The sequence below is a fragment of the Muntiacus reevesi genome, chromosome 1, assembly GCF_963930625.1.
Source record: "Muntiacus reevesi chromosome 1, mMunRee1.1, whole genome shotgun sequence".
Lineage (NCBI taxonomy): Eukaryota > Metazoa > Chordata > Mammalia > Artiodactyla > Cervidae > Muntiacus > Muntiacus reevesi.
The window spans coordinates 173,673,618-173,700,911 of NC_089249.1; the positions used below are offsets into that span (position 1 = coordinate 173,673,618).

General features: G+C 49.0%; 1 protein-coding gene across 7 annotated transcripts in view; it reads left to right on the plus strand.

Annotated features, from left to right (window-relative positions):
* AGAP1 (ArfGAP with GTPase domain, ankyrin repeat and PH domain 1) overlaps positions 1-27,294 on the plus strand; it is a 567,532-nt gene that overhangs the window by 275,193 nt on the left and 265,045 nt on the right. For all 7 annotated transcript variants that reach the window (XM_065917019.1, XM_065917020.1, XM_065917018.1 and 4 more), the window contains exons 7-9: positions 2,960-3,087; positions 4,671-4,826; positions 12,440-12,532. In XM_065917019.1, the coding sequence (XP_065773091.1) occupies positions 2,960-3,087; positions 4,671-4,826; positions 12,440-12,532 (377 nt within the window). The remainder of the gene's footprint in view (positions 1-2,959; positions 3,088-4,670; positions 4,827-12,439; positions 12,533-27,294) is intronic.

Genomic DNA, 27,294 nt, shown 5'->3' on the forward strand with positions numbered 1-27,294 from the left:
GAGCCTCTTCAGCGAGCTCAAGTGTTGTGCTTCTGTTTTATTCATTCGTCGCGTGTGTTTGTATAAAATATGTAACACTTGTGGAGTGATTAAATGAAGGCAAAATCTCTGATCATAAAGGTCGCCCAGCCAGTGTAATCTGGGGGGCAAGTAAGACTCATGTTTTAAGTCGATTGACCTTTAAATGTTCTGGGTGTCAAGCGCAGTTGAAGACTATAGTTACAGTAGAACAGATACCAGGCGCAGCTGATGACTGTAGTTGCAGGAGAACCGAGCCTCCCTGCTCTGGGTCCCCATTTCCCTTGAGCTGTTACTGGGCGGGGGCCTCATCCACGCACGTGGCCCAGCCTAGCTCTGTGGCCACAGTGGGCAGGAGGCTTTTCACTGTGGAAAAGAAGCTGGCTCAGCCTTACAGACCAGTCACTGTGTCTTCTCTTCCTTCTGGAGTCAGATACTTCCATTGTCCCCCTGTGAAGTGTCCCCCACTTTTATGGGTTATCCTGTATTTCTGAAGCAGTCTATGTATTTTAGCACAAAATATTTGGAACTCATTTCCTCGCTTCCATTTGTGGGTAGACATAAAAATAATTGCGAAATAAAACAAATAGGCTTAAAAAGTTCTAGTTAGGCTTAAAAGAATGCTATGAATTGTTAGAGGCTGTGACTTCATATTTTGTTATAAACGTGGCAAAGCAGTAATTCCATGGACAGAAGAACCTTAGTACTTAATGTGTGGTTGATGCTTTGCACGGCTCTTTTGGTCCCCTTGTGGGAGTCTTAATGGGTAAAGGTTCTCTCTGCCCATGGACTTGCTCTTTCTAGCCTCCCTGTGAGGAAGAGAGAAAATTCTTTTCCATTTGGAGTGTCATAAAATGAGGATTTTAATAATGTATTTGACTTGTTTTAGAAAGTTTCTCAACTCCCCCTTAGAGTATAAAACACTTACCAAGAGTGTCTATAGAAAGAAAGAAAAGTGAAGTCGCTCAGTCGTGTCTCACTCTTTGCCACCCCATGGACTATAGCCTACCAGGTTCCTCTGTCCATGGGATTTTCCAGGCAAGAACACTGGAGTGGGTTGCTATTTCCTTCTCCAGGAGATCTTCCCAACCCAGGGATTGAACCCAGGTCTCCCACATTGTAGGCAGATGCTTTACCGTCTGAGCCACCAGGGAAGTCAAGAATGTCTATAGAGTTGTCCAAATAGTTTTGCCCTGTTTAGTTCTGATGTTTATGTTTTTTCTGTGAGGTTTAAGATGAAATCCTGTATGGTCATCCAACTGAATAGTAGCTCTGAGGTCAGGAGGAGAATAAAAATGCATTAGAGTTGATCATCAAAATAAAATTAAAAAGTTCTTTATTTTTGTTTTTTAATGAACTTAAATTGGCAGTCACCCTGACGATGGTGATTGTAAGTTATTTAACTTTTGGTCTTGGAATTTCAGCTCACCTATACAACACATGTTTTGCAGGTGTTGGAATCTGTTCTTGGGTTTTAGTTTCGAGTTCACATAATGATTTTTGAAATATTCTAATGTGCATCTTCAAAGACCCCAGATCAATACGCCAATGACTTTGAAATGACAGAGTGTTGCGATATTCCTCTGTAATTTAAACATGATTAGCTGATGAAGGTTATGATCAATACACTATGGAAAGATAAATTAATTGATATCATCCTTTCAGGATGATAAGAGGCCTATTGGAGGTGGGATGTAACTAATGAGGCTGCTGTTTCATCTCTGTGAGCCATTTTTTATATATTGCATTTTCACTTAATCATATTTATACTATCATTCATTTACATGAAAGCCATAAGCTGTGGACAAATCAGTTCTTTATTAACATTGTGTTCATTCGGACAAGAAATGATCGCGGCCACTGTGCGTGCTCCTTCTGCGTCATAACCCTCTGCTGGGGACAGTGTGTGTTCCTCTGCATGGATGTCTTTAAAAGTAGCCACTCTCTGGGCAAAGACAAGGATTGAATATCATTGAACTTAATTACAGCTCGTCCCCAAAGACACACATCTATTCAAATAAAAGCTGCGGTTATTCTCCTGGAGTGACACCTATTGGTGTAGGAAGAGTTTTCTAATCCTTGACTTCCTTTCCAATTAAATCCAGTATGCTTTATCAGCCAGCCTATTTGCCAGGAGAAGTTATGACTGGTGGAATTTAGATTTGTATTGATTAAGATAAACTCTCAATGTGTATAGCCGTATATTTAAATTTAAAAAAAGTCTTTTGAGATAATTGCATGTCCTTGAATATAATTCTATGCAGTTGCTTGTAGAGTTGAGAGTAATTCTTTAGGCTATGCAAAAAAAAAAAAAAAAAAAAGATAAGTAAAATAGATTTTTTGATTTCCAAAAGGATTTGGTTTAAATTCCCTTGTCTTATTTAGGATGATTTTTGCTGCAAGTAATTGGGGGAAAAAAATCATTAGAATGATTTAAACAAGATAGATGTGTATTTTTTGTGGTTTACCTATAAAGCTTCTGAGACAGTCTGCCCAGGGTTGTCAAACCAGAGACTCAGTTCCTAGAAGGGGCTAATGTCCCACCAAGTGTGGCTTCCACCCCCCGAGGTCACTGCCAGGGCTACAGCCAACATATGTGCCTTTTAGGCAGCCGGAAGGAAAAGGCCATAAGGGAGAAATAGGCCAAGGGCATCTCTCCTGAGGGTGCTTCTGGGATGCTGCCACGTGACCCTCCTGCTGACATGCTCCTGGCCAGAACTAGCTCGCGTGGCCGCGTTTAGCTGGGGGCGGGGGATGACCAGGGGAAGCCCCGGGGAATGTCATACCTCTCCTGGTCGTCCTGTGCCCCACTGAAAGTCAGGAATTCTGTTACCGTGGAGCAAGGGGACGCTGGGTGACTGAGACGGTCCTGGGCCCCTGCCACGTGCCCCGGGTTTGGAGAGCAGCCTCACAGAGACCTTCTCTGTCTCCTTGCCCGCAGTTGCCCAGAAGATTGTTGCCACGAGGAAGAAGCAGCAGCTGTCCATAGGTCCCTGCAAGTCCCTCCCCAACTCGCCCAGCCACTCGTCCGTCTGCTCCGCACAGGTGTCCGCCGTACACATCAGCCAGGTATGCCGGTCCCCTGACAGGCGGGGCTGGAAGGCAGGCACGAGCCGGGAGGGCACGCCTGCCGGAGAGGGTGCTCAGCCAACTCCGAGGTGGATTTCTTTTTCAGCTTGCAAATAACAGCGTGTCCGTAACTGACGTAACATCTCCTTCAGAAACTGCCGTGGCCCAGTGTTTTTATGGGAATCAGTCTTTAATGCTCCCCTCTCCACGCTGTCTCTGCTATTGATTTAAATGACCCCGAGTTGGTCCTCGTTCTCATCTGCATGTAGGCTGAGCGGCTGTGGGTAAATCTCATTGGCTCATCCCACAATATGCTTCAATATGGTAGCAGTTCTGGGTTAGAGTCCCCTTTTCCCTACGCCCTGTGGAAACTAGTAACTTTTTTAAAAAGTCTTTATTGACTGTTACAACAGTGCTTCCCCTGTTTTACATTTTGTGGGGATTTTTGGCCACGTGTGTGACATGTCGGAACTTGGCTTCTTGAAGAAGGATCAGACCTACACCCCCTGCGCTGGAAGGTGAAGTCTTCACCTCTGGACCGCCAGAGAAGTCCCACCAGTGTCTTTCTATTGCAACATTTTGCTGTTTATTTGGAAGCAAATAATAAAAGTCACTTTGAAGAACCTAACCAAAATCCCAGAGGGGAACTGTTGGCTTATTTTTGCCTGCTCTCCTGTCTTCGGTTCACATTTCTCAGGCAGGTGTTATGTTGACTCTTTTTAAACAGATTTAGTGAGAAGGTTAGGCATCCTGTGTTTGGTTGCTTGAGGAGAAGGGAAGTGTATTTACAGTGGGGCCCTGCAGAGGTACCGTGAAGGTACCGTCCAGGCTGCTAACGTCCCCACCACTGGCATCTGTAACTCTCCCTGAATCCTGAAATGTCTTCCAGGTGCATCCACGTTTCCAAGAGGCCATTTTATTTTTTTTAAACTAATTTTGTTTGGAATATAATTGATTTACCATGTTGCGTTAGTTTCTGCTGTATAGCAGAGTGTCATTTATACATGTATTAATACACATGTCCCTTCTCTCTCAGATTCTTTTTCCATATCGGCCCTGACAGAGTATTGAGTAGAATTCCTTGTGCTCTGCCGCAGGTCCTTATTAGTCATCTTTTTTATATGTAGTGGTGTGTATATGTCAATCACAGTCCCCCGCTTTATCCCGCTAGAGGTCATTTTCAAAATGTGGGTTCTGGTCCTCTAGGGCACAATTGTGCTCTTTCTGCCTCTAATCTAGCGCAGTGAAGGGACCACGGAAACCACTTAGTTCAGTCAGTCCCTTCCTCTTTCAGAGGAAATAGAAAATAATTACATTTTCACTCTCAAGAAAAATTAAACGAGAGAGACTTCCCTGCCTTCAGTCCCTTTTCTTAACTGAAATGACGCTGAGCGGATCGCTGTCTTCTAGAAGGAGACCAAGCGTCCCTCATGCCGACTCCACCAGCCAGTGGGAGAGGCCGGCCCACCCGTCTGGCTGCACATGCTGTGTGATTTGCCGACCCGTGGGTTACGGTCCCACGCGGGTGGTGAGTGAGGCTCCCAGAGCGTGTCCCTGACAGCCTTGGCCTCTGATCGTTACAGACGAGTAACGGGGGCGGGAGCCTGAGCGACTACTCCTCCTCCGTGCCGTCCACGCCGAGCACCAGCCAGAAGGAGCTCCGCATCGACGTGCCGCCCGCGGCCAACACGCCCACGCCTGTCCGCAAGCAGTCCAAGCGCCGGTCCAACCTCTTCACTGTGAGTGTCCCCCGGGGCTCGGAGCGTGGGTCCCGAGACGGTCACTGAGTGGTCCTCTGGCCGCCGGGCGGTCAGGGACGGGTGTCGTGTCCGATCCCAATGAAGAGGAAGGGCAGTGAGTTCCGTGGACTCTCAGAATTTTGCAGGATGCCGAGATGCAGGTGCTGAGCAAGCTGGGACTTGTTCAGTTGCAGGGAGTCCTGATGGGTCAGAAACGAAGAACCAGGGGTTTGGATAAAGGTGTTCCTGGTCCTGCTACTCCCTTGGTCTCCAGCTAACGACTTGTCCTGTTAGATACATGCAGGTGACAGACTCTGCCAGGATTCCCCACACGTGTGCATCCAACCTTCGAGATGGGATGTGTAAACCCTATAGATAGACAAACGCCCTGCTCCTTAGGCTGCAGTGCTGAGGACTTCCTCGGAGTCTGTAGAGGCTCACGGACACGAGCCTGTCCACTTGGACTTTTCTTCAGAACCATTTGCAGGGCGCTGGTGTACATCAGCTCTCGGGGCTCAGGTTTATGACCTCAGAATCTGTGCAGGGGACCCGGGTGTGTGTAGTTTTTTAAAAGCTCCCTGAGCAGTTGGGATGTCCCCTTAACAAGAGGACACAAAAGCGCGGCCACCCTGTCCTTGCCCTTGCACACAGCAGACATTGCCAATCAATGGTGGAGAAGGTTTTGCAGTTGAGCCCACAACTCCAGACACAGCACCCAAGGCAGAGCTACTGCCATGTGGCTGGAGTCATTTGACTTGAGAAGAACTTTCCTTCCTGGGACTAGGTCTGTGCATTATAACTACAGGCTTTCAAACCAAGGGTTCTCATCCAGGTGCTTTTGCTCTGCCAGAAATTTGGCAGTTTCTGGAGAAGGTTTGCGTTGCCTCAGCTGGGGGGAGGGGCTGGGCGTGGTCCTGCGGGGCTCTAGTGTGGGTACCAGCCATGGAGGCGTTCAACATCCCACAGCACACAGGCCAGCCTCACAGCGAGGATGTCTCCAGCGTCCAGTGCCTTGTCTTAGAAAGGGAAATTTGACTTCTCTTAGAAAGTTGCTCAACTCTAGTGTCCAGTGTCAGAGTGCCCTGTTTCCAGCTGTGTGATTTCTCCTCTTGGTTGGTCCCTGATTTGGGAAGATTCCCCTGGAGAAGGGAATCACACCCACTCCACTATTCTTGCCTGGAGAATCCCATGGACAGAGGAGCCTGGTGGGCTACCATCCATGGGGTCTTGAAGAGTCAGACATGATTGAGTGAGTGACTGACACTTTTTCTTGATTGATTATTACTGACTTTGGTGCAAAGAAGTTCAGTATTTCCTGGCTCAAGCTAAAGGAGGCTTCTACAGAGGTGGCCACAAGTCTGTTATCTGATCCACTGCCCTGATTTGGAGATGGCGGGGTTTTTTTGTTTGTTTGTTTGGCATAGCACATGGGATCTTAGTTCCCCGGCCAGGGATCGAACCCACGCCCCCTATATTGAAAGTGGAGAATCTTAATTACTGGACTGCTACAGAAGTCCCTGGAGATGGCGTTCTCCACGGTGATGGAGGGTGCCAGGTACAGCAGATCCTCTGGCCCTCTCCCACCGTGTCCACAGCAGTTGTCCAGTCAGATGGTCTTTATTGCCAAGGTCTGTTGCCAACAGCGCACACTCCCTCCTCACAACTATTCCCTTCCTTGGGTCCTTGTCCCGTGCCGTGTGAGTTCTGGCAGGCGCTGCTGTTGGAGGGCCAGAGGATCAGACAGGCTCAGCCTCTGACCTCTACTGCCTGGGGCTATGTGACCTTGGGCAAGGAACTCAACCTCTCTGAACTGGAAACAACAGTAGTTGCAGTGAGGTTGCTGGAAAGATTCCCTGTAGGGACGAAGAGTCCTTTGCTTTCATTTTTATCTCACCATCCTGCTGTTATGGAGTAACTTATATTAGTGCATAAGCAGAAGTAGCAGTAAATTGGGAGGGAGGTGCTTAGGTGTGTGCAAAATACAGGTGCATACCTGATATCCTTAAAGACGTCCACTACGAGATGCTGGACTGTGGACTTTCTTCAGACACACTGAGACTAGCAGGAGTCACCTAAGCAGCACTTGTGGCTTATCCATCTGCCTGTCACACGTGTGCACACCCAGGTGGGGGCTTCCAGGTGAGGCGGGGTCGCCTCGGAGAACAGGCTGTGGATCGACCCAGGGCTCCATGGACCTGAGGAGGAGCTCGCAGAGAGGGCGGGTGGGCCGTGAGCAGGACACCAGCGTAGCGGGGAGGAGGGGCCCTGGAACGTGGACCAGAGCATCTTCTGTGTGTTTGCCGCTTCTTCTAGGGCATGGCGGGAGGAAGGGACACCCAGGCTCATGACGGCTTCTCAGGGTCACCTTTCTTGGTCATTGACTTTGGTCTGTCTTCAAGACAAGAGGCGAGAAGCTGGGAAGTCTCTTTGAAACGGGGCTGCTCAGGCACGTGCCATCCCACACCTATATGGGCACCTCTGGGGTCTGAAGGTGCTGGAAAGTAGTGTCCTGGGTACCTGCCCAAGGAGACATGTTAAGGCAGGAAGCAGCAGATGAACAGTAACTCGGGTGATAAGCCTGCCCTTCCCCGCTGCTGTCTGCACGGCCGGGTTTGTTTTCCATCAGGCGTGGGTGTTGTCAGAGTCAGCCCAGGTTCGAGAGGAGGTGGACTGGGATGGGGGTTCTGCCTGCCCAGAGGAGAGCAGAGCGATGGGACCCCCGCCTCCGCACAGTTGGAGCTGTGCACACGTGTGTACACCGAGTCCAGGCGCCCAGACCGCGGCCAACTGTCCAAACTGGGTGGGTCAGTGCCAGAACCAGGGCAGCTCCGCCCTTATGGTGACTGGAGATCCCCATGGATCATGTCATAAGTAATGCAGCTGGTGGTGGATGCGAGGGCCTACCTGTGAACCAGGGCAGGATCGAAGCTTGGTCTCTACGTGTTGGAAAGTGGTCTGAGGGTAAATCCTTTCAGAAGCTGGATCCATTGCACTGTTGTTACTATTGGGAACATGACCCCGAATCGGGGTCGTGAAGAAGCTACCTTCACGGTGGGTTTGCATCATGGCGTTGAAGGAAAAGACTGGAAACCTGTATCTTCATCACTGCCAGTTTTGACACTGAACAAAGCGATGGTGCTGATGGTGATGGTGACGGGTGGGTGTTGCACGCTGAAGATCTCAGAGTGGTAGCTCCACTAGATGTCAGTGTCACCCAGGGAATGACAAGAGGCAAATTGATCTTGAAATCGTGGCCAATTAAGAAACTAGATTCTCCTTGTTACCGGTTTGCTCCTATTCTTAAATATGTAAAATGTCATAACCTCCCCATCCCTGGCAATTGTTAGTAATCACTGACTTCAATTAGCGAAAAGCATATTTATTGAAAAATGTGTACTAGGAGGATGGAGGTGCCCTACATCGACCAATCTTAGTGAATAAAAACCCACTCAGGCTGGGACGGTAATGCCCAGATGAAGGAGCTTCAGCATCCTCATTTATGAAGATCCTCCTAAAGAGGCCAGCGTTAATTAAGTAGTACACACACCAGTCTGCAAACACCGTGCTTATAAATTTTATAAAGTGACTGCAGTGTGCCGCCCTGGGCTAACGTTCTTCAGTCCCAGATGCTTCTGTTTGTATATACACACATGCAAAAATAAGCAAAAGTCTGAGCAAAAAATAAATCAAACACACACCTTTTACAAAAGACAACAAACTTGCAGATCTCTCTCATAGTAGCAAGTTTTGTGTTCTGTAGGCAGTAGGAACCATCAGTCACTAATAAAAAAGCTGAATTGATATTGTATCTTGCCTATTTCTTTGAAAAAAATTATTTTGAAAAAAGAAATATTTAAAGACTATATCCATCAAATTCCCGGTCCTGTAATATATACTCTTAGGATGAGTAGTTTCATAGCCCTGATTTATTAACATGTGGTGCAAATGTTTTATTAGGACGTATTTTCAAACATATAGGAATTTAAAAACACATGCATATACTCACCCGGCAGCTCATAGACTGCGAGCGTTTTTCTGCCACTGCTGCTGCTACTACTTCTAGAAATAACCCCGTCATAGATAAAGAGTGCAGAATATCCATCCCCCCACCCCCACCCCCATCTGGGAATCGGCATTCCTGTGGATGCAGTGTCTGTTATCTGCGTCCACATCTTAAACTCATTCCTCTACGTGTCCACAAATTGTCCGGTGCCTTGCTCTGCCTGCCTTCAAGCTTTATAATCCCGATGTCACTTACGTGGTTATTTCTCAAAGCTTGCCATATAATGCCGACACCCCAGAACAGAGCCAAGTGTACCCAGTAACCAAAGATTGTGAAAAGCCATTGCCCAGTTCACAGAGACTCTGTAAAAAAATAAGGCAGCAGAATTGATAGTATAAATAGAGCTGTTTGAATGGTATTTTGTCTTCTGTAGGGAAGGGAGCGTGGATCCTATGACAGTGTGTTCCTGCAGCCTCGGACTTCCTCGTCGGTTGGAGGGGAAGGCGGGTCTGTGTGTGATAGTGAGGGCGCTTGGCCGTGATGCTCCTTGTTCTCGGGAGCAGGCCGCTGGTGGGGTGCCCCTCACAGCTTCCTTTATCACCTGAGGGGTAGCTGAACATGTCTCTGACGAAGGAGATGGTAATTAGGTTTATCCGAGCCTCTCTTTCTGCTGCGTTCACTGTTTGCAGAGGCTCTGCAGTCACTCCTCCGGCTCCCCGTGACTTTCTCCGATGGGTGTGATAGACTCCTGTTAGGGTTCTGGTTGTGTCTCAGGTGGATGCCTTGCACGCTCACTCCTGACCCCTCAGCAGCGGTACCCAGGGCAGCTTTGGATCTGATGCTTTCAAGGAGCCATTTGAGTGGCATTGTGAGGCTGTGCTGTGGGTGATGTAGTCCCAGGGCTGGCAGAAATATCAGGAGACCTTACTGGGAATCTATCCGTGCTGTGGTGTCTTATGTCCAACGGGTTTGTTTGAGTTCAGCTGTTGGATTTATGGTTTGTGATATCTATCACAGACTGCTGTACCAAAAGGCACTATAGGATGGAGACACAGTAAACCCTTTTGCCTAACAAATTAACACCACTCTGTCCATGGAGTTTTATTTATTTTTTTCATGAAGTTTTAGTTTTACGGTTCTCTCCACCCAAGTGTGAGAGTCATTGGGAATTTCTGTTGCATTTTGGTGGGGAAGTTTTCCCTCAGTTTCCACCCCATTCATCTCAGGGTATGTGATCAGACGTGGAGTTTAATTCCTGATCCTGCTTCCTGTGGAATCTGGAATTCTCTGACGACGGAGTGGTTGTGGAGACAGATGTGCTGCCTTGAGGAAGATGTTAATTTTTTTAATGTTTGTTTTGTTAATTATTCTGGTTAATAGAGAATAATGAAGATGGATTTCCAGATTTAGAAATTCAGAATTCTTAAAATTCCAAAAGTACCATTAGTGGTCTCTGTTGATGTGAAACATTTTAAACATCATCGCTGTGAGCTTTGAATCTCATTTACAAATAGGAACCTTAAATTCCAGCTTTCTCATGAACTGAGACATAGGGAAAACAGAACTTATGTAAGAGCTGTTACATAGCTCTTACCACACGTTATTAATTAAGCAGTTAATTAATTAAAGAGAAAAGTGAGCCCCTAACTCTTTAACTAAAGTTCATGACAAGGAATTGATAAATCTGTATTTATTTCCTGCCGAGCCCAAAGGTTAAACATCACGTTTTATGTTCTTCCGCAACTTTCTGTTTGTTGCTTGTTCCGTTTCCTGGTACCTCATTCCAAGCTTCTAGCATCCTAAAGAAACAGGTGCATGGTGCCTGGCACTTAGTAGGTGCTCAGCAAATAGTGTCAGCTTCTGAGCATCATCAAAGCAGCCTGTCTCCTGCGGGGCCCGTGGGCTCATCACAGTCCCTGATCCAGGTTTACGTCGTGGGAACTTCTCTCCTTATGCCCCGTGACATCACTCCCTTTAATATTTAAATATATATATCTCAGCAACTCCGTCTCACACCCTTTAAAACTGGGTTTCATTAGCTTCTCATTGCCGCACTGGACACCGCAGAGTCTGCTCCTTTCATATATCATCTCAGATTTGAAAAGCACATGGAAATGTTTCTCCATTTTCAATATTGCGTGAGTAATGTTCCCATTGAAAAGTAATGGAGTGGAGTTGTCACTTGTCAGCACAGTTATTAAGGAGGACGAGTCTCAGATCTTTCTCTCATAATAAAATAAATCTGTCAGAACATCATCGTGCTCACAGTTTCTCATGCCACCAAGCGATGGAGGCCTGGCTGTGGTTGCTCCTTCAGTGTCCCCGAGTCACGGCGTCCTGGGGTGGCTTCCCTGGGGCTCCCGGTGACACCCTCCCTGCTGGCCGCGCTCCTCCTGGTGAGCACACACGTCATTGCCAAGAAAACTGTCAGGACCTCGGCAAACAAAGCCACTCATTTTCCCCCAAAGTACTGATATTTTACCCCCAAAGATATCTTCAACTTTATTTCCCCTTGGTTATTTTCTGTGGTATCTTAACACCAGTTTAACTTTGAATTCGCTCTTTTCTGACTATCCAGAAGCAATAAAAAGGAACATTAATGGCAGCTCGATATGAATTAGGAGTATCCCGTTGAATTGCACAGCTGAGACGTTAATAGAATTTTTAAGATCCTTCAGATGTTAATTAAATATATACATTTATGTCACAGGTTTCCCAAACAAGCAGCGAGGAGTTCTTTTCTCCTCGACTGGATTTAACTGCAGCTTCGGAATGTTTTCCTGTTGGGCGTTACTTTCCTGTATGGTCCATTGGTTTCTCGTAATTGAATTTTGAACTTCTTTACAAAAGAATTAAAAGATGATTTTGTAGTGGAAAAGTGGGAAGGAAAGTTTAGAAAATTCCCTATAACGTGATGGCTTGGTGGTGATGGACGCCCAGCAGTCTGTTCCTGGGATATGTGTGCGTGCACAGGGGTACGCACACAGCTTATCCATGTGGGTACACACATAGCTCATACACATGGGTACATGCACAGCTCGTACATGGGGGTACACGCACAGCTGGTACACGTGGGTACACGCACAACTCGTACACAGGGGTACACGCACAGCTGGTACACGTGGGTACACGCACAGCTGGTACACGGGGGTACACACACAGCTGGTACACATGGATACACGCACAGCTGGTACACGGGGGTACACACACAGCTGGTACACGTGGATACATGCACAGCTGGTACACAGGGTACATGCACAGCTGGCACATGTGGGTACACACACGCCCAGCTCGTACATGTGGGTACACACATAGCTCATACACGTGGGTACATGCACAGCTCTTACATGGGGGTACACGCACAGCTCATACATGGGGGTACATGCACAGCTGGTACATTTGGGTACATGCACAACTGGTACACGTGGGTACACACACAGCTCACCCATGTGGGTACACACACAGCTGGTACACGTAGGTACACACACATACAGCTCGTGCAGGGCTTCTTCAGGTGTGTATTTTGCAGAAGCCGCGCAAGTGGGTTTCACCTCCGCAATCTATGAACCGCAGCCCTTCCCCAAAGGCTAACTTTATTTTTGCTTTTCAGTCTCGGAAAGGGAGTGACCCAGACAAAGAGAAGAAAGGCCTGGAGAGTCGAGCGGACAGCATCGGGAGCGGTCGAGCCATCCCAATTAAACAGGTAACGCGGCTTACCCCCGCCCCGCCCGGCCCTGTAGCAGAGACGCACCCCGGGTCCCTCCTCGCCGTGAGGCTGGCTCGCACGCCGAGGTCTGTTTGATGTGCTCCGCTGATGAATGTAGAAGTCACTCACTTGACATCAATTAGAAGAGGTTCCTGTGTGTATTAAAATAGGATCATTAGAATAAGAAGAGGGGAAATGTGACAACAGACCTAATGAAGTGCAGTCTGCCCGCCTGCATATGGAGTGCGTTTCGAGACTGCGCTGGCTTCAAAGGCTGCCTTTGTAGCGCGGCTTTGATTGGGCCGCTGGCCGCCAGGCAACAGGGGTAAATCAGATCCCCGTACAAGAGCCCCTTGTGATCACAGGAATAGCCCGACGTGGCCCTAATTTGCTCTCGCAGACGGACATCTGAACACGGTTGCAGGCTGGTTTGTAACAACGAGGCAATTAGTTGTGATAATCATAGCCGGTGTGTCAGCTGTGCGCTCTTGTTTGTAATTTGCTAATGAAGGAATTGTAACTTTGATTAGGTTCAGTTTCATTTAGACCTTATTATATAAAGGAACATTTACAGCTGTAATGTGGGGCCTTAATTAAACTTCCTCATTACACAACAGGACTCGAACACAGGCATTTGTTTTGGCCTATGTCGCTAGCCTGGAATCGGTTTTCATTAGCCCAGAAGCCGGGTACCAAATGACTTTATGTCTCAAGGAAAAGGGGAATTCACAAGACCTATTTGGCTGCGATAGTTCCCAGGGAAATGAAATGAAAGTGTTCAGCCCAGCAGCGTGGCTTCTGGAAATGCCCTCTTTTAGTTTGCTGAAGAAGGCCGGTTGGCTTCGAGTGTTTTCTGCTTAAGGGGAAGAGGAGTCCGTGGGCAGGATGACAGCTCTGCCCCTGCAGTTGTAGCTGGACTCGAATCCTGTAGGAGCTCGTGTTGGCACTGGCCACCCTTCAGGAGGGCTAGAGTCTTTCTGCTTGAAACAGGTAGCCTGTGGCTTCACCTGGGGACCCGGCGTTTCTGCATGCAGGTGTGGGCAGGCCCCAGCATCACAGGTGAGACAGAGGCGGAAGTCCACAGGGTTTCACAAGGTGCCTGCAGAGACTGGGGAACTGATGTGTAGGCTGGCATGGAGAACCCCTAAGAGCAGTCTCCTTCTCTCCTCTTTGCTGGTCTCGCTTTTTTTTTTTAAGTTGAAGTATACTTGATTTACAATGCTGTGTTTAATTTCTGCCGTGCAGCAAAGTGACTTAATTATATGTCTGTATGTAGACATACACACACATTCATATGTATTTATGGGGTGTGTATTTATAGGGCTTCCCAGGTGGCGCTAGTGGTAAAGAACCCATCTGCCAATGTAGGAGACATAAGAAACTCAGGTTCGATCCCTGGGTCGGGAAGATCTCCTGCAGGAGGAAATGGCAGCCCATTCCAAAATTCTTGCTTGGATAATTCCGTAGACAGAGGAGCCTGCTGGGCTACAGTCCATGGGGTCGCACAGAGCTGGACACGACTGAAGTGACTGAGCACAAGCTATAGAGTGCCCCTGTCTATGGGATCCCTCCTCTGTCCATGGGGATTCTCCAGGCAAGAATACTGGAGTAGGTTGCCATTCCCTCCTCCAGGGGATCTTCCCAATCCAGGGATCGACCCCGAGTTGCTTATGCTTTCCTACATTGGCAGGTAAGTTCTTTACCACTGGCGCCACCTGGGAAGCCCCATAAACACAGCCCCTGACACACATATATACATATACATGCATATATATTTGTCTGTATTCTTTTCCACCTGGGCTTCTCACAGGATTCTGAACCCAGTTCCCTGCGCTCTATAGCGGGGCCCTGTTGTTTATCCGTCCCGCGTGTAGCAATTTGTATCTGCTAACCCCACACCCCCAATCCTTCACTTGCACCCCCTCCCCTCTCACCCTCTGCACGTCTGCCCTCTGTGTCTGTGAATCTGGTTTTGACTGTTCCTAAAGGTTTTCTCTCCTATAGAGATGCAGGCACGGTTGCTTATTCTTTGTGCGTTTACTTTTTGATATAAACTTACCTCTCCACATAAGGCAATTTTAACGTGTAATTTTCATTCTGTTGATGCTGTGTCAACTAGAGAATTGGGAAAATCATTGAACTCTTTTCCTGTCATCTAAAATATCCCTCCTGGGACATTTCCTTTCTGGGCTGCTAGAACTCAGCACTGGATGGCGTCCCCCGTGGGTTCGGGTGGGCCTGCTGGCCGCCGCCCCGTGCGGGTGGGCCTCCCTTCCCTCGGTTTGTGCCCCGCTCCTCTGCACAGGCCAGGCTTTTAGTCTGTGCTGCTGGAGGTTGGTGGTCAAGGGTAGGTCGGGTATTATCCTGTCCTGGGAAGCCTTGCAGTTGTCAATGTTCAAATAGTCCAGTTTACCCCTCAGTCGTGGTCTGGTTTCCTGGGGCATCCTGACATCGGCAGCCAGCCCCTGTCTCTCGTAGCTGCCTCTACGTACAGACCTGGGAAACCCGAGTCCCGGAGCCCACACCTGGCGGGTCAGAGTCCCCTTGAGGCAGAACATGCCCGGCCTCGGAATCCGCATCTGGGAATTGGGCTCCAGGTAATACTGAGTTCCTTGGGACGCTGAGATGAGGAGACGCCAGCGAGGATTTTTAGATTCCGGCAAAGCCGGATTCCCAGATTGTTCGTGCTCAGGACACGTTCATCGGAGCCTTGCTGTGGGCCACACGGGCTGATGTGGGTTTGCACACAGATGTACAGATTTATCTGTATTTTTATAAAGGAACGGAGACCCTTAGAGGTAGTTTGGACTCCTCAGCCTGCCAGGGATGACATCAGCTAGTAGAAATAAAGCAAGAGGATTGTGGAGGATGGGGCCCAGTTAGAGCAGCACCTGCCGGAATGTTCTAGACACTGCAGGCCTGAACGATTAAGTGATTGCTTAGTATTTGTTAAGCGTTCACATAATATCTCTTTGAACCCTCAACATGGCCACAGTTGACATAGCTATGTTGTCTTCATTTTTTAATTAAATCTGTGTGGTACAAGCTTTCCAGACCAGGCCCCTTCGGAAGCCGAGGGGCCAGGATTCGAACCTGGCCCGTGAGCCCATGCACCCTATGCTGCCCGTTTGCCAGAAGGCTTCAGAAAACTGAGGAAGGGAATTCCCTGGCAGTCCAGTGGTGAGGGCTCTGCACTCTTACTGCCGTGGGTGTTTGATCCTCAGTCGAGGAACTAAGATCCCACAAGCGACACGGCACAGCCAAGAAAAAAAAAAAAAAAAGCTTAGGAAGCAGAGTTAGATGCTTTGGTTTAAACGTGTGCCCCCCAACCTCAGACAAGTACCTCGTGCCTGAGGAGAGGAATCTTTTGAGAGATGCCTGCAGCATCGCACGTCTGCAGGGACACGGGTCCTCGTGCCTCTGTGCGGGGTTGCCCAGGGTCCCTGCATCCCGTCTCCATTGCCTGCCCTTCCCACCAGCACCTGAGCCCGTCTCCACTCTCAGCCCCTGTTCGGGACTGGGTCTGCGTGTTGGGGCCCCAAACCCCAGCTCACGGGCCCTTTGCAGAGGATCTTCATCCTGAACCTCGTCCCGGTCCTCCTTGGGGCTGGGCCGGGGGCGGGGGGGGCGCTTTGGAACAGGCCAGTATGTTTGATCGTCACAGGCTCTGTCTCGCCCCCCGGCACACACGAGTCTTGTCGGGGGCGCTTCAGGACACGGGCGAGGCCATGTCTCCAACACGCTCGGCAGCCTGAAGCATGTCTTTGCAGACGGAGCGTGTTCCAGTGGGTTATTTTAACCGCGTCCGGCTCACGTTTTACAGCTCGCCTGTTGGCTGTGAGACGGAGGCTCTCCTCGGCCCAGCGTGGGAGGAGCTGCCCGCGGACGGTGGGCAGTGATCCTGTCTCCCCTCCTTCCCCCGTGAAAGCTTTCTCATCGAGAATGTGACTTATCTTCTGCAAAATAACTTCCATTTTTTGAGGACCTGGGCCCACCTCTGCGTTCTTTGTCCTTTCTGAAGTCTCAGTGGAGATTTGGTTCAGAGAGAGCTGCTTCTCCTCCATCTGCCTTTCCTTCCTCCTCCTCCTCCGTCTTCCTCCTCTTCCCCGTCGCCTCCTCCTCCTAAGTGATGGCGATCAGGTCTCTTCAGATAGAAATGTAAAAGCAAAAAGCAAAGAAAAGAAAAAGCTAGAGGCCCGGCTCAGCGGCGAGTGGGCTTGTCACGTATTAATTTTTCATTGCTGTGGAGAGTTGTACATACATAATCACTTGATTGCAGTGGGAGTTAGGGAGCTCCTATGGTGTCATTTGCATAAATCTTGTTAAGTCAATGGCAGTTAATGAAGTACAAATGAGCCCGGAGAAGGTGACATGCAAATCGTGGGTGGCAGATGGGAGGTCTGTTTGGGGGACGGCAGCTGTGTGCTCTTTTTTTTTCCCTCTCTCCCGAGTTTTTTCATCTCTCTGTGATGGTCCACATACTCAGCCTGTCCTGTTTCCCTGCCCGACTCCTCCTGCCTCTGACGTTCACCCTGAAAACACAGACCTCACCTCGCACCCAGTAACACACACTAGAGAGTAAACATTGGCATTTGTAGAATCTTGGGTGCGAGGGTTAGATATCGTCACCAGCTCGATGCACTGGAATCTGAAAACTCCGGGAGACAGCGAAGGCCCAGGAAGCCTGGCATGCTGCAGTCCGCGGGGTCGCAAAGAGTGAGGCCCGACGGAGCAGCTGAACAACAGAATTCTTGGTCAGTTGATCCTGCTCACACCGTTGAAAATACCTGTATGTATCTTTTGCATGTGAGGACAAAAGGGGAAGCAAGCGAACGCCTCACTGAGTGTTGTCTCGTGGGGTTTCAGAGAATGAAAAGGTGAGGAATACTGTCTGCTTTATCACACCTCTGTCTGTCTGTCCTTCCCCAGCCCCTGCAGACGGACCGATGGTGTTTATCTGGTCAAGATCCCTCCCAACCCCCAGCCCCCCTTGACTGGTGAGGCCTGAGGGGTGGGCTTCCCCAGGTTAGTTGGGAGGGGAGATTCCAGAGGAGCACTGTGAATGCCCCCCGTAAGTCCGGCTGCAGCGAGGACCCCCAGCAGGGCCCCACAGGCCTGTCTGAGCGAGGCTGGGCGCCCCCGGCCTGGTGGCTTGTTTCTTGGAGATTTCAGCGCTGGCAAGACTCAGAGAGCTTTTGGAGATTAACAGGCAAAACACCGCATCTGCCTGCTTCTGGCGCTCAGAATTTTTTTTTTTTAACTTCGTCCACCGGTTGATATTTTGAAAGAAAGGAGTCCCTATTGACCTTGAACAGATGCAGGCAGAGCGGTGTGTGCAGGGATCTAGGCTGTAGCAGGCCCGGGAACCACCTGCTCTGTGTGGTCCTAGCTCTGCCTAGTCCAACCCAGGTGCACTTTCTCGGAACCCGGGTCTGAGGTGCTGCTGGAGACCCAGGTCAGCTGCTTAATCCTGGGATCCACGGACACACCAAACACTAAGTGTCTCCATGTGACTTTCTATTTCTTTTCTTTTCTCTTTTTTATTAACCTAAGTTGGGAGCATCTTATTTCATTTTATAAATTTTATTGGAGTAGAGATGACTTAGAGTGTTGTATTCATTTCAGTGTTCAGCCAAGTGATTCAGTTACATGTATGCACACGTGCGTACTAAGTCATCTCAGTTGCGTCAGACTCTTTTGCAGACCCATGGACCGTAGCCCACCAGGCTTCTCTGTCCATGGGGATTTTCCAGGCAAGAATACTGGAGTGGGTTGCCATGCCCTCCTCCAGGGGATCTTCCCAACCCAAGGACTGAACCCACGCCTCTTATGTCTCCTGCATTAGCAGGAGGATTCTTTAGCACTAGTGCCAGCTGGGCAACCCCTCGTTACAGGTATACATGTATCCAGTCTGTTTTAGAGTCTATTCTCTTATAGGTTATCACAAATGTTGAGTAGAATTCCTTGTGCTATACGGTAGATCCTTTGTGGTTTCATGTGACTTTTAAAAAAATTCTGAATTTTGACCCTGAACCCTGATGGGACTTTGGCCACCTCTGGGGCAGAGAGCCACCAGTGAGAGCAGAGCCTTTCCTGTAGCCCCTGAAGCCGTGGGGAAGCCCTTCCCAGACATAGAGGCAGAGAGGCCTGGGTGGTGGCCTTCCCCAGCGCCCTGCCATCACCGCGAGCCACTGTGAAGCCATGCATGTGTTTGATTCTCAGTCGGGTAGAAAGCGGCAGTTATCAATTCAGTGAAAGGAACCTCAAGTTAATCCCCTGGCCAACCTGCCGCTAGGCCTCTGACCTGCGTGGTCTGGTACCTGAACAGGCACGAGGGGCTGGATCGTGTGACGTCCGCAGAATAAAAGTCACCAACGCCACTCACTTTCGACGTTCCCAGAAAGTCTGACACCGTTCACAGCCAGTTGGTCAGCCATCCGGCCATCATCTGCTTTCACAGAGGGAGCAAGATTGGTGACCAAGATGAAACTGTAGAGAGACTGGAAGGGAAGCAAAGAGGCAGCCATGCCCTTCTCCCCGGACACGTGGGGCTATGTCCATGGGGCTCCTGTTTGCCCCGACCGCAGCGGGGCGCCTGGGCGCCAGTGCCCTGAGAAAACATTGCTCACCCATGTCCACAGGGATCCTGCTTGCCCCTGACCACAGCGGGGCCCCTGCCCTTCTCCCAGGACACGTGGAGCCGTGTCCACAGGGATCCTGTTCACCCCTGACCACAGCGGGGCCCCTGCCCTTCTCCCAGGACACGTGGAGCCGTGTCCACAGATCCTGTTCACCCCTGACCACAGCGGGGGCCCTGCCCTTCTCCCAGGACACGTGGAGCCGTGTCCACAGGGATCCTGTTCACCCCTGACCTCAGAGGTCCCTGCCCTTCTCCCAGGACACCCGGCGCCATGTCCATGGGGCTCCTGCTTGCCCCTGACCTCAGAGGTCCCTGCCCTTCTCCCAGGACATGCGGGGCCGTGTCCACAGGGATCCTGTTCACCCCTGACCTCTGAGGTCCCCTGCCCTTCTCCCAGGACATGCGGGGCCATGTCCACAGGGATCCTGTTCACCCCTGACCTCTGAGGTCCCTGCCCTTCTCCCAGGACACCCGGCGCCATGTCCATGGGGTTCCTGCTTGCCCCTGACCTCAGAGGTCCCTGCCCTTCTCCCAGGACACGCAGGGCTGTGTCCACAGGGATCCTGTTCACCCCTGACCTCTGAGGTCCCCTGCCCTTCTCCCAGGACACGCAGGGCTGTGTCCACAGGGATCCTGTTCACCCCTGACCTCTGAGGTCCCCTGCCCTTCTCCCAGGACACGCAGGGCTGTGTCCACAGGGATCCTGTTCACCCCTGACCTCTGAGGTCCCCTGCCCTTCTCCCAGGACATGCGGGGCCGTGTCCATGGGGCTCCTGCTTGCCCCTGACCACAGTGGGGCCCCTGGGCACCAGCACCCTGAGAAGACGCTGCTCACCCATGTGGCAAATCAGCTTTGCCTGCACCCACCGGGGCCCAGTCCACTCCCCAGAAGCAGGTAATTTGCTGACGCCGACCTGGAGCCCTGAAACCTAATTTACCTCACTTGGGTGCACAGCGCCCGGGGAGGACCGCATCCAGCCTGGATCCCGGCAGACGTCGCCAATTACAATGATTAATTTAATGGGTCAGGTGGGGGCATCACATGCTTTTCATCTGGCTCGTCAGCCATCACAGCATCATTGGCAGAACACTCTGGAAGGTCTGGATGCCTCGGTAGGAACTTCCTTCTGTCCATCTCCCGTGAGTGGGCAGACCCTCCACGGCCTCCTGACGCTTTGGCCCGTGTGGGTGGGTGGCGGCGCGGTCTGTACAAAATGCTCAAGATGCTGCAAGAAATGACATGCACCACAAAATACAAGACCCAGGGTTTATGTGTAAAAGTCTGCGGAGCAGTTTAACCTAACCCTTCCCTTGGCCAGAAGGGCTGCAGGAGGGTGATACCAGGTGATGCAGATGAAGCACTTTATACACTGTTAAGGAGGGGGCGGGGTCTTCTCTGGTGGTCTCGTGAGAACGAATCCATCTGCCCATGCAGGGGTCACAGGTTCAACCCCTGGTCTGGGAAGATCCGACCTGCCTTGCAGCAGCTAAGCCTGTGACCCACAACTACTGGGCCGGCGCTCTAGAGCCCATGAGCTGCAGCTACTGAAGCCCATGCACCCTGGAGCCTGTGCTCTGCAACAAGAGGGACCACCGCAGTGAGAGAGGCCCTCAGCCCACAGGAAAGAAGTGTTTCCTTTTGCTCGGCCTGTAGCTCCCTGTCCCAACAGCGCATCTTAGGACTGTTAAGGCCAACTTCCCAGGTGGCACTAGTGATACGGAATGCGCCTGCCAACGCAGGAGTCATAAGAGATGCAGGTTCGATCCCTGGGTCGGGAAGATCCTCTGGAGGAGGGCGTGGCAACCCACTCCAGCATTCTTGCCTGCAGAATCCCTTGGGCAGAGGAGCCTGGCAAGCTGTGGCCCATAGGGTTGCAAAGAGGGGGACACAACTGAAGTGACTTCACACTCAAGGCCAGCTTGGATTTCGTTCTTTGTGAACAGAAAGTCTGAACAAGTGAGCACCTTGCTTTCTGGCAGGAAGAATCACACTGGCTGTCAAAATGTCATGTTTTGTGTCCATCAACAGGCGAATGGCTGAAAAAGATGTGCATGTATTCAATGGAATGATACTCAGGCATGAAAGGAATGGAATAATGCCATTTGCAGCAATGTGGATGGACCTACAGATGATCATACCAAGTGAAGTAAGGCAGACAGAGGACAAATACTGTATGATGCCACCTGTATGTAAAATCTAAAAACGTAGTGCAAGTGAACTTACTTACAAAGCAGAAATAGACTCACAGTCACAGAAAACAATCCTGTGAGTACCCAAGGGGATAGCGGGAGAGGTGGATAAATTAGGAATTTAGGATTAAGGGACACAGACTGTGCTGTGCTTAGTCACTCAGTCGTGTCTGACTGTCTGTGACCCCCTGGGCTGCAGCCCACCAGGCTCCTCTGTCCATGGGATTCTCCAGGCAAGAATACTGGAGTGGGTTGCCATTTCCTTCTCCAGGAGATCTTCCCAACCCAGGGACTGAACCCAGGTCCCCCACATTGCAGGTGGATTCTTTCACTAGCAGAGCCACCAGGGAAACCCAAGAATACTAGTAATACTGGAGCCTATCCCTTCTCCAGGGGATCTTCTGGGCCCAGGAATCGAACCTGCATTGCAGGCGGATTCTTCACCAGGGAAGCCCAGATACACACTACTGTATCTCAACTAGATCACCCAGGACCTACAGTACAGCGCAGGGAACTATACTCAGAATTCTGGAATGACCCTGTAGAGTAAAAGGATCTAAACGGGAATGTGTATATGTGGGTGTGTGTGTGTGTGCACGTGTGTGAATCCCTGTGATGCACACCCAGAACTAACACACTGTAAACGGACTGTATTTCAAATAAAGAAAACACTATTAAATCTTGGTGCCGTCCCAAAGCTAGTCTTCCCCAATTCGGTCAGACCCATATCCTGCTCTGCTTGTTCACTAATGTTTCTGTCTGCTTAGAAAGTCATCGCACTTGACCAGATTATTGTTGTTAGATTTATAGGAAGAACGCTGACAGTCCTCCTGGGTGCTTATTCTGTATCACTTACTATATTAGATGCTTTAGTCATGTGACCTCACTTAATTCTCTCCCAACCTCAGACACAACTTACTGCCAATGATAGATGAGGCGTCCCAGGCTGAGGGAGGTCGGGTCACCCCGCCGAGGTTACTGAGCTGTGAGGGCAGAGGTGGGGGGTCACACCCAGGAACCGTCTAGCACGTGTTGCCACAAGCCTTTGCCATCCGCCCCTGATTGAATCTGTGCCTACACTGACCATCTTTTCTAAACCAGGCTAAACTCCACGTCAGTGGTATCCTCCTTGTGGGGTTCCCGCAGGGCAGGGTGTTTATGGGGGGGCTGTCCTCTAAAGCATGTGCTGTCTGGCACCTGGACCAACCGTGGGCCTTGGGCTGCAGCCATATCAAGGTCACCCGCAGGGCCAGAGATGCCAGCAGCAAGATGGCCGGCATCGGGGGTCCCTCGGGGCTCCTTCCCGTCCCTCCTCGTACACACTGAGCTCCCAGCTTTGGTCGGCCCCTCAGTTTGTGCTTCTCACAGCCTTCCCGTCCTCAGGGCCCGTGTCACGTGCGTTCCGTTGCAGGAGATGCGGTGTCCTCTCTCCTCGCCGCCCTGATACCTCATTAGGTCTTGGGACTTTGCCTCTGTCTTTCCTGCCTCGTGGACACGTGCATTGTTCATGCTCTCTGCTCCCACGTACTTGGGCGCCAGGAGGGGTGGGGTGGGGGGTGCCCTCCGGTGGTCGCTCCTGGGGGTCCACAGGGCAGGGCCAGTCGGTCAGCAAGTATATATAAAGTAGATGGAGTAGGTCAGTGGTGGAAGGTATTTTTCTTTCCCTGAAACAGTATCATGTTTCTTTTAAAGAATGTGTTACATCGGAGAGGTCATACTCTATGTTGTTAGAGTTTAAGATACAGAATAAATTTTAATCTGTCTTTCTCTAAATTTAACTCTGATTCTTGTACATAGGCTACTCTATTTAGGTGAAGCACAAGAGGTACACCTTTTAATCTTCAAAGAGTGAAAGCTTTGTCAGTGATCAATATGATTTTAGAAAGCTGGCTTCTTCTAAAACTTTTTCACTGCAGAAGAAAGGTCATCCAAATAAATGTATTCATTGTGTAATTTTGTTTATAAAAATTGTTTCCATTCAAACCCGCAAATTTTAACTAGACTGTCTTCATATTTGCCAGATTTTTGCCCCATTATTCAGTCTACATCAACCATAGCCTTTGTGATAGTAATTCGTCCCCCCAAATGTGAATATGTTTATCCCCAAGAATTCTTCTGTAGAAAAATAATTTGTATTGTTTTTAATATGCAAAACAAAGAATTTTCTGGAAACATGTACCACATGTGCCAACATACCACTGGGGATGTGGGTAACATTCAGTGGATGATTTGGAAATGAAGATCCACAAGAAGGAAATAAATATGGATGGGCATGTGGCCTTTCTCTGCTCATACCTGAAGTATTAGAAATTTAAAACAATGAGAAATCATTTTGTACTTAGGCTTATAGTTAAGAACATGTGGTAAAACCCTGGTCTTAACAAAAATTAGGAAAAAACAGAATTTTAGAAATGCTCTGCTGTGTTACTGAAAATTGGCCCAGCCCTCTTGGAGTATAAACTAGCAGTATATAAAGGACAAAGAATTATATTCACTTTATCCCTGTAATTGCTCTTCTAGAAATTTATCGCAAGAGGATAATTCACTAGGAGCAAGGGGAAAAAAACTTTTAAGTGTACAAAAGTGTTCATAGCAGGTTTATTTATAATATTAAGATCCTGGGAACTAAAAATACTCAACAAGCAAGGAGTTAAATTAGTGACCGTCAACTAAACAGCAGTAGGATATACAGACTCTAAAATGGTCAGTTTCAAGGCTCTTTAGAGTGTGAACAGTGTGTAGAAAATACTAAGAGGAAGCGTGGAACTGTATTTATCATAATTAGCACAGGAGAGTTTATGTCTACTTGGCTTAAAATTGGATGAATAGGAACACAAGTAAATGTGGTGCAGGATTAAAGGAGAACTTTAAAATTTTTAACTTTTTATTGAGAAATGATTTTAGATGTGTGGGAAAGCTGTAAAAAATCATACAGTGAGTTCCCACACACACTGCACCTGACTCCCCTAATGTGAACAGTTTACACGACCCTATCTTGGTGGCTCAGTGGGTGAAGAATCTACCTGCAATGCGGGAGACACAGGAAGACATGGGTTTAGTCCCTGGGTCAGGAAGATCCCCTGGAGCAGGGCATGGCAACCCACTCCAGTATTCTTGCCTGGAGAATCCCATGGACAGAGGAGCCTGGTGTGCTGTCGTCCGTGGGGTAGCAAAGAATTGGCCACACTGAGTGACTCACGCTTTTTAAAATTTATTTACTTATTTGTGGCTGTGCCGGGTCTTCACTGCTGTGTGGGCGTCTTGTCTCTAGTTGTGGTGAGTGGGGGCTACTCCTTGCTGCGGTGTGAGGGCTTCTCATCGCGGTGGCTCCCCTTCTTCCGGAGCACGGGCTCTAGGGCACACGGGCTTCAGTAGATGCGGCCCGTGGGCTTGTTGGTCGCGGCTCCCGGAGTCTAGAACACACACTCAGTAGTTGTAGTGTCTGGGCTTAGTTGCTCTGTGGCAGGTGGCATCTTCCAGGACCAGGGATCGAACCCATGTCTCCTCATTGGCCAGGTGGATTCTTCACCACTGAGGCACCAGGGAAGCCTGGTACTGACCCTTTTGACGTCATAATATGTACAACTCAAAAATATTTCATGGCCTGCAAGAAAGGACAGCTAAGGTTGTCCTGGTGTGATTTTTTTCTTCTTCCTCTTCTCTTTTTGGTCTTCCATTGATTTACTGCCTGAGAACCAATTAGATGCTTGTTTAGTCCCTCACGTGTTGGGGGGAAGGGGGAAAGGGGGATAGTTTGAAATTTGCTGGACCTTTGAGCTGAAATTTCAGCTGAAATTTGCTGGACCCTTATTGGGAAAGACCCTGATGCTGGGAAAGATTGAAGGTGGGAGGAGAAGGATGACAGAGGATGAGATGGTTGGATGGCATCACCAACTTGATGGATGTGAGTTTGAGTAAGCTCTGGAGTTGGTGATGGACAGGGAGGCCTGGTGTGCTGCAGTCCTTGGGATCACAAAGAGTCAGACACGACTGAGTGGCTGAACAGAATGGACCTTTGAGGAGGAGCTGGAGAGGACTGGGAGAGGAGGGGCTGCGGGGTTGGGAGTGTGAGTGGACCTGGTGAGAGAGATGCGAGGGTGGGGGCAGCTTCCAGACCCAAGGCTGACCAGAGGCTTGGGAGGCGGGCACATGGCCAGTTCTGGTACTCTTGCCTGGATAATCCCATGGACAAAGGAGCCTGGCAGGCTATAGTCCATGGGGTTGCAAGAGTTGGATACAACTTAGCAACTAAATCACCAAACCGCCAATTTGTCTCAGAGGATGAAGAATCTAAGTATGTATATTTATATATGTATTGATGCATATATATATTTACATATTAGCATATTAATCATGTATGTTAGCCGTAAGAGTTACTTTTTGCTGTGGTCATCCCATTTTTGCCCAGATAACCAGATGCTCTTCTTGGGTGGGTCCTGGAACACAACATATATGTTGTTTTTTGTTTGTTTTTTTTTTAATAAACTAGAAGCCGTCTGCATTTTACAGATAGGAAACAGTCCTGAGAAGGCTGAGTGACTTACCTAAGGCTACACTTTAATACGTGGGAGGAAGCTCACTCCAGTGTCCCTTCCACTGTTAACAGTAACATCTTGGGCATTTTCTTCTTCTTGGAGCTTTTTTTTTGTGAAGGAAAAAAAGAAATAACTAATAATGTTTGGAGATATTCTGATTGTATTGTGACTGGCCGTGTTTTTCTATGTTGGAGATCTTTCAGTTTCATACTGTTTGATCTGACTCTTTTAAAAAGGAGGAAGAGAAGAAATAAAAATCATTGCATTTAAAGGGACTTGGTTCCCAGTAAGAACCATGTGTGTGTGTGTGTGTGTGTGTGTGTGTGTGCATTTATTCAGCAGCCTCCCTGCTTGTCCAGCACCCCAGGAGGCCGCGTGCTGTTACTCTTCACATTTTATAGATGAGAAAGCTGAGACTCAGCTTTACATGGGTTCATGAAGCCAGTGAGAGGCAAAGTTCAAACCCAAATCTGCTTCTTTCTGAAACCTGTGGTCTTCACACTGCATGGCCTCGTCTACCACTGGGCTTTCCACGTTATACTAAAAATCCAGGCTCAGGACAACACCCAGGGGCACATGCAGATGTGTTTTCAAAACAGCACCAGTGCTGCGAGGTCTTTGATGGGGGGCGTCCACACTCCACGGTACCGCCAGTCCTTCTGCAAGGTCTCCTCTTGCATCCTCTAAGTGTATTCCACAGCAGTTGTTTGTAATTGGAGTATCTGGAATTCACTGTGGTTTTAATTAGTTGATTACTAGTTCTTTAAAATGTACGGTCCTCACTGTGGGTCTTGCAAATTGGTAACTGGTAGCTACCAGTATAATTAAATATTTCAGAGCACTTGGCTACAGTAGCACTGAACTGTGAAGAAATAATGTTGTCGAGCCAATCAAAAAGAGATCCTTGTAAACTCATTTACCGCGGCACTGTGTGCTAGGATCATTGTAGAGATGCTTATTGCAGGAGAAATTAAAGATACAATTTTGTGCTAAGAGGCAATATAGAAATTAGTTCCTGAATTACTTGTTAATTGATTTGGTAATTCCCTCGGGTCTGCATGCTCTTTTTTCCCCCCCTCTTTTTGTTGTTGCATTCAGTTAACAGTGACTATTCCCAGAGCAATAAAAATATTTTTCTCACTTAGATTAGATATGTCCTCACATCAGACTGCCCACATTCATATTTGCAGGACCCGGAAAAAAAAAATCTGCCTTCATCACATCAGGCTTATTGTTGTTTGATGTGTACTTATCACGGTATCACGGTAACCCGTGCGTTCCCAGGACTGGATCATCTCAGCAAAAGGGAAGCATGTTTCTGTGTCCCGTGTCGGAGGGAGGCTTCCCTGGTTTTTGTTGTTTGTTTCTTAATGGAAACCCTCTTTTTATTATAA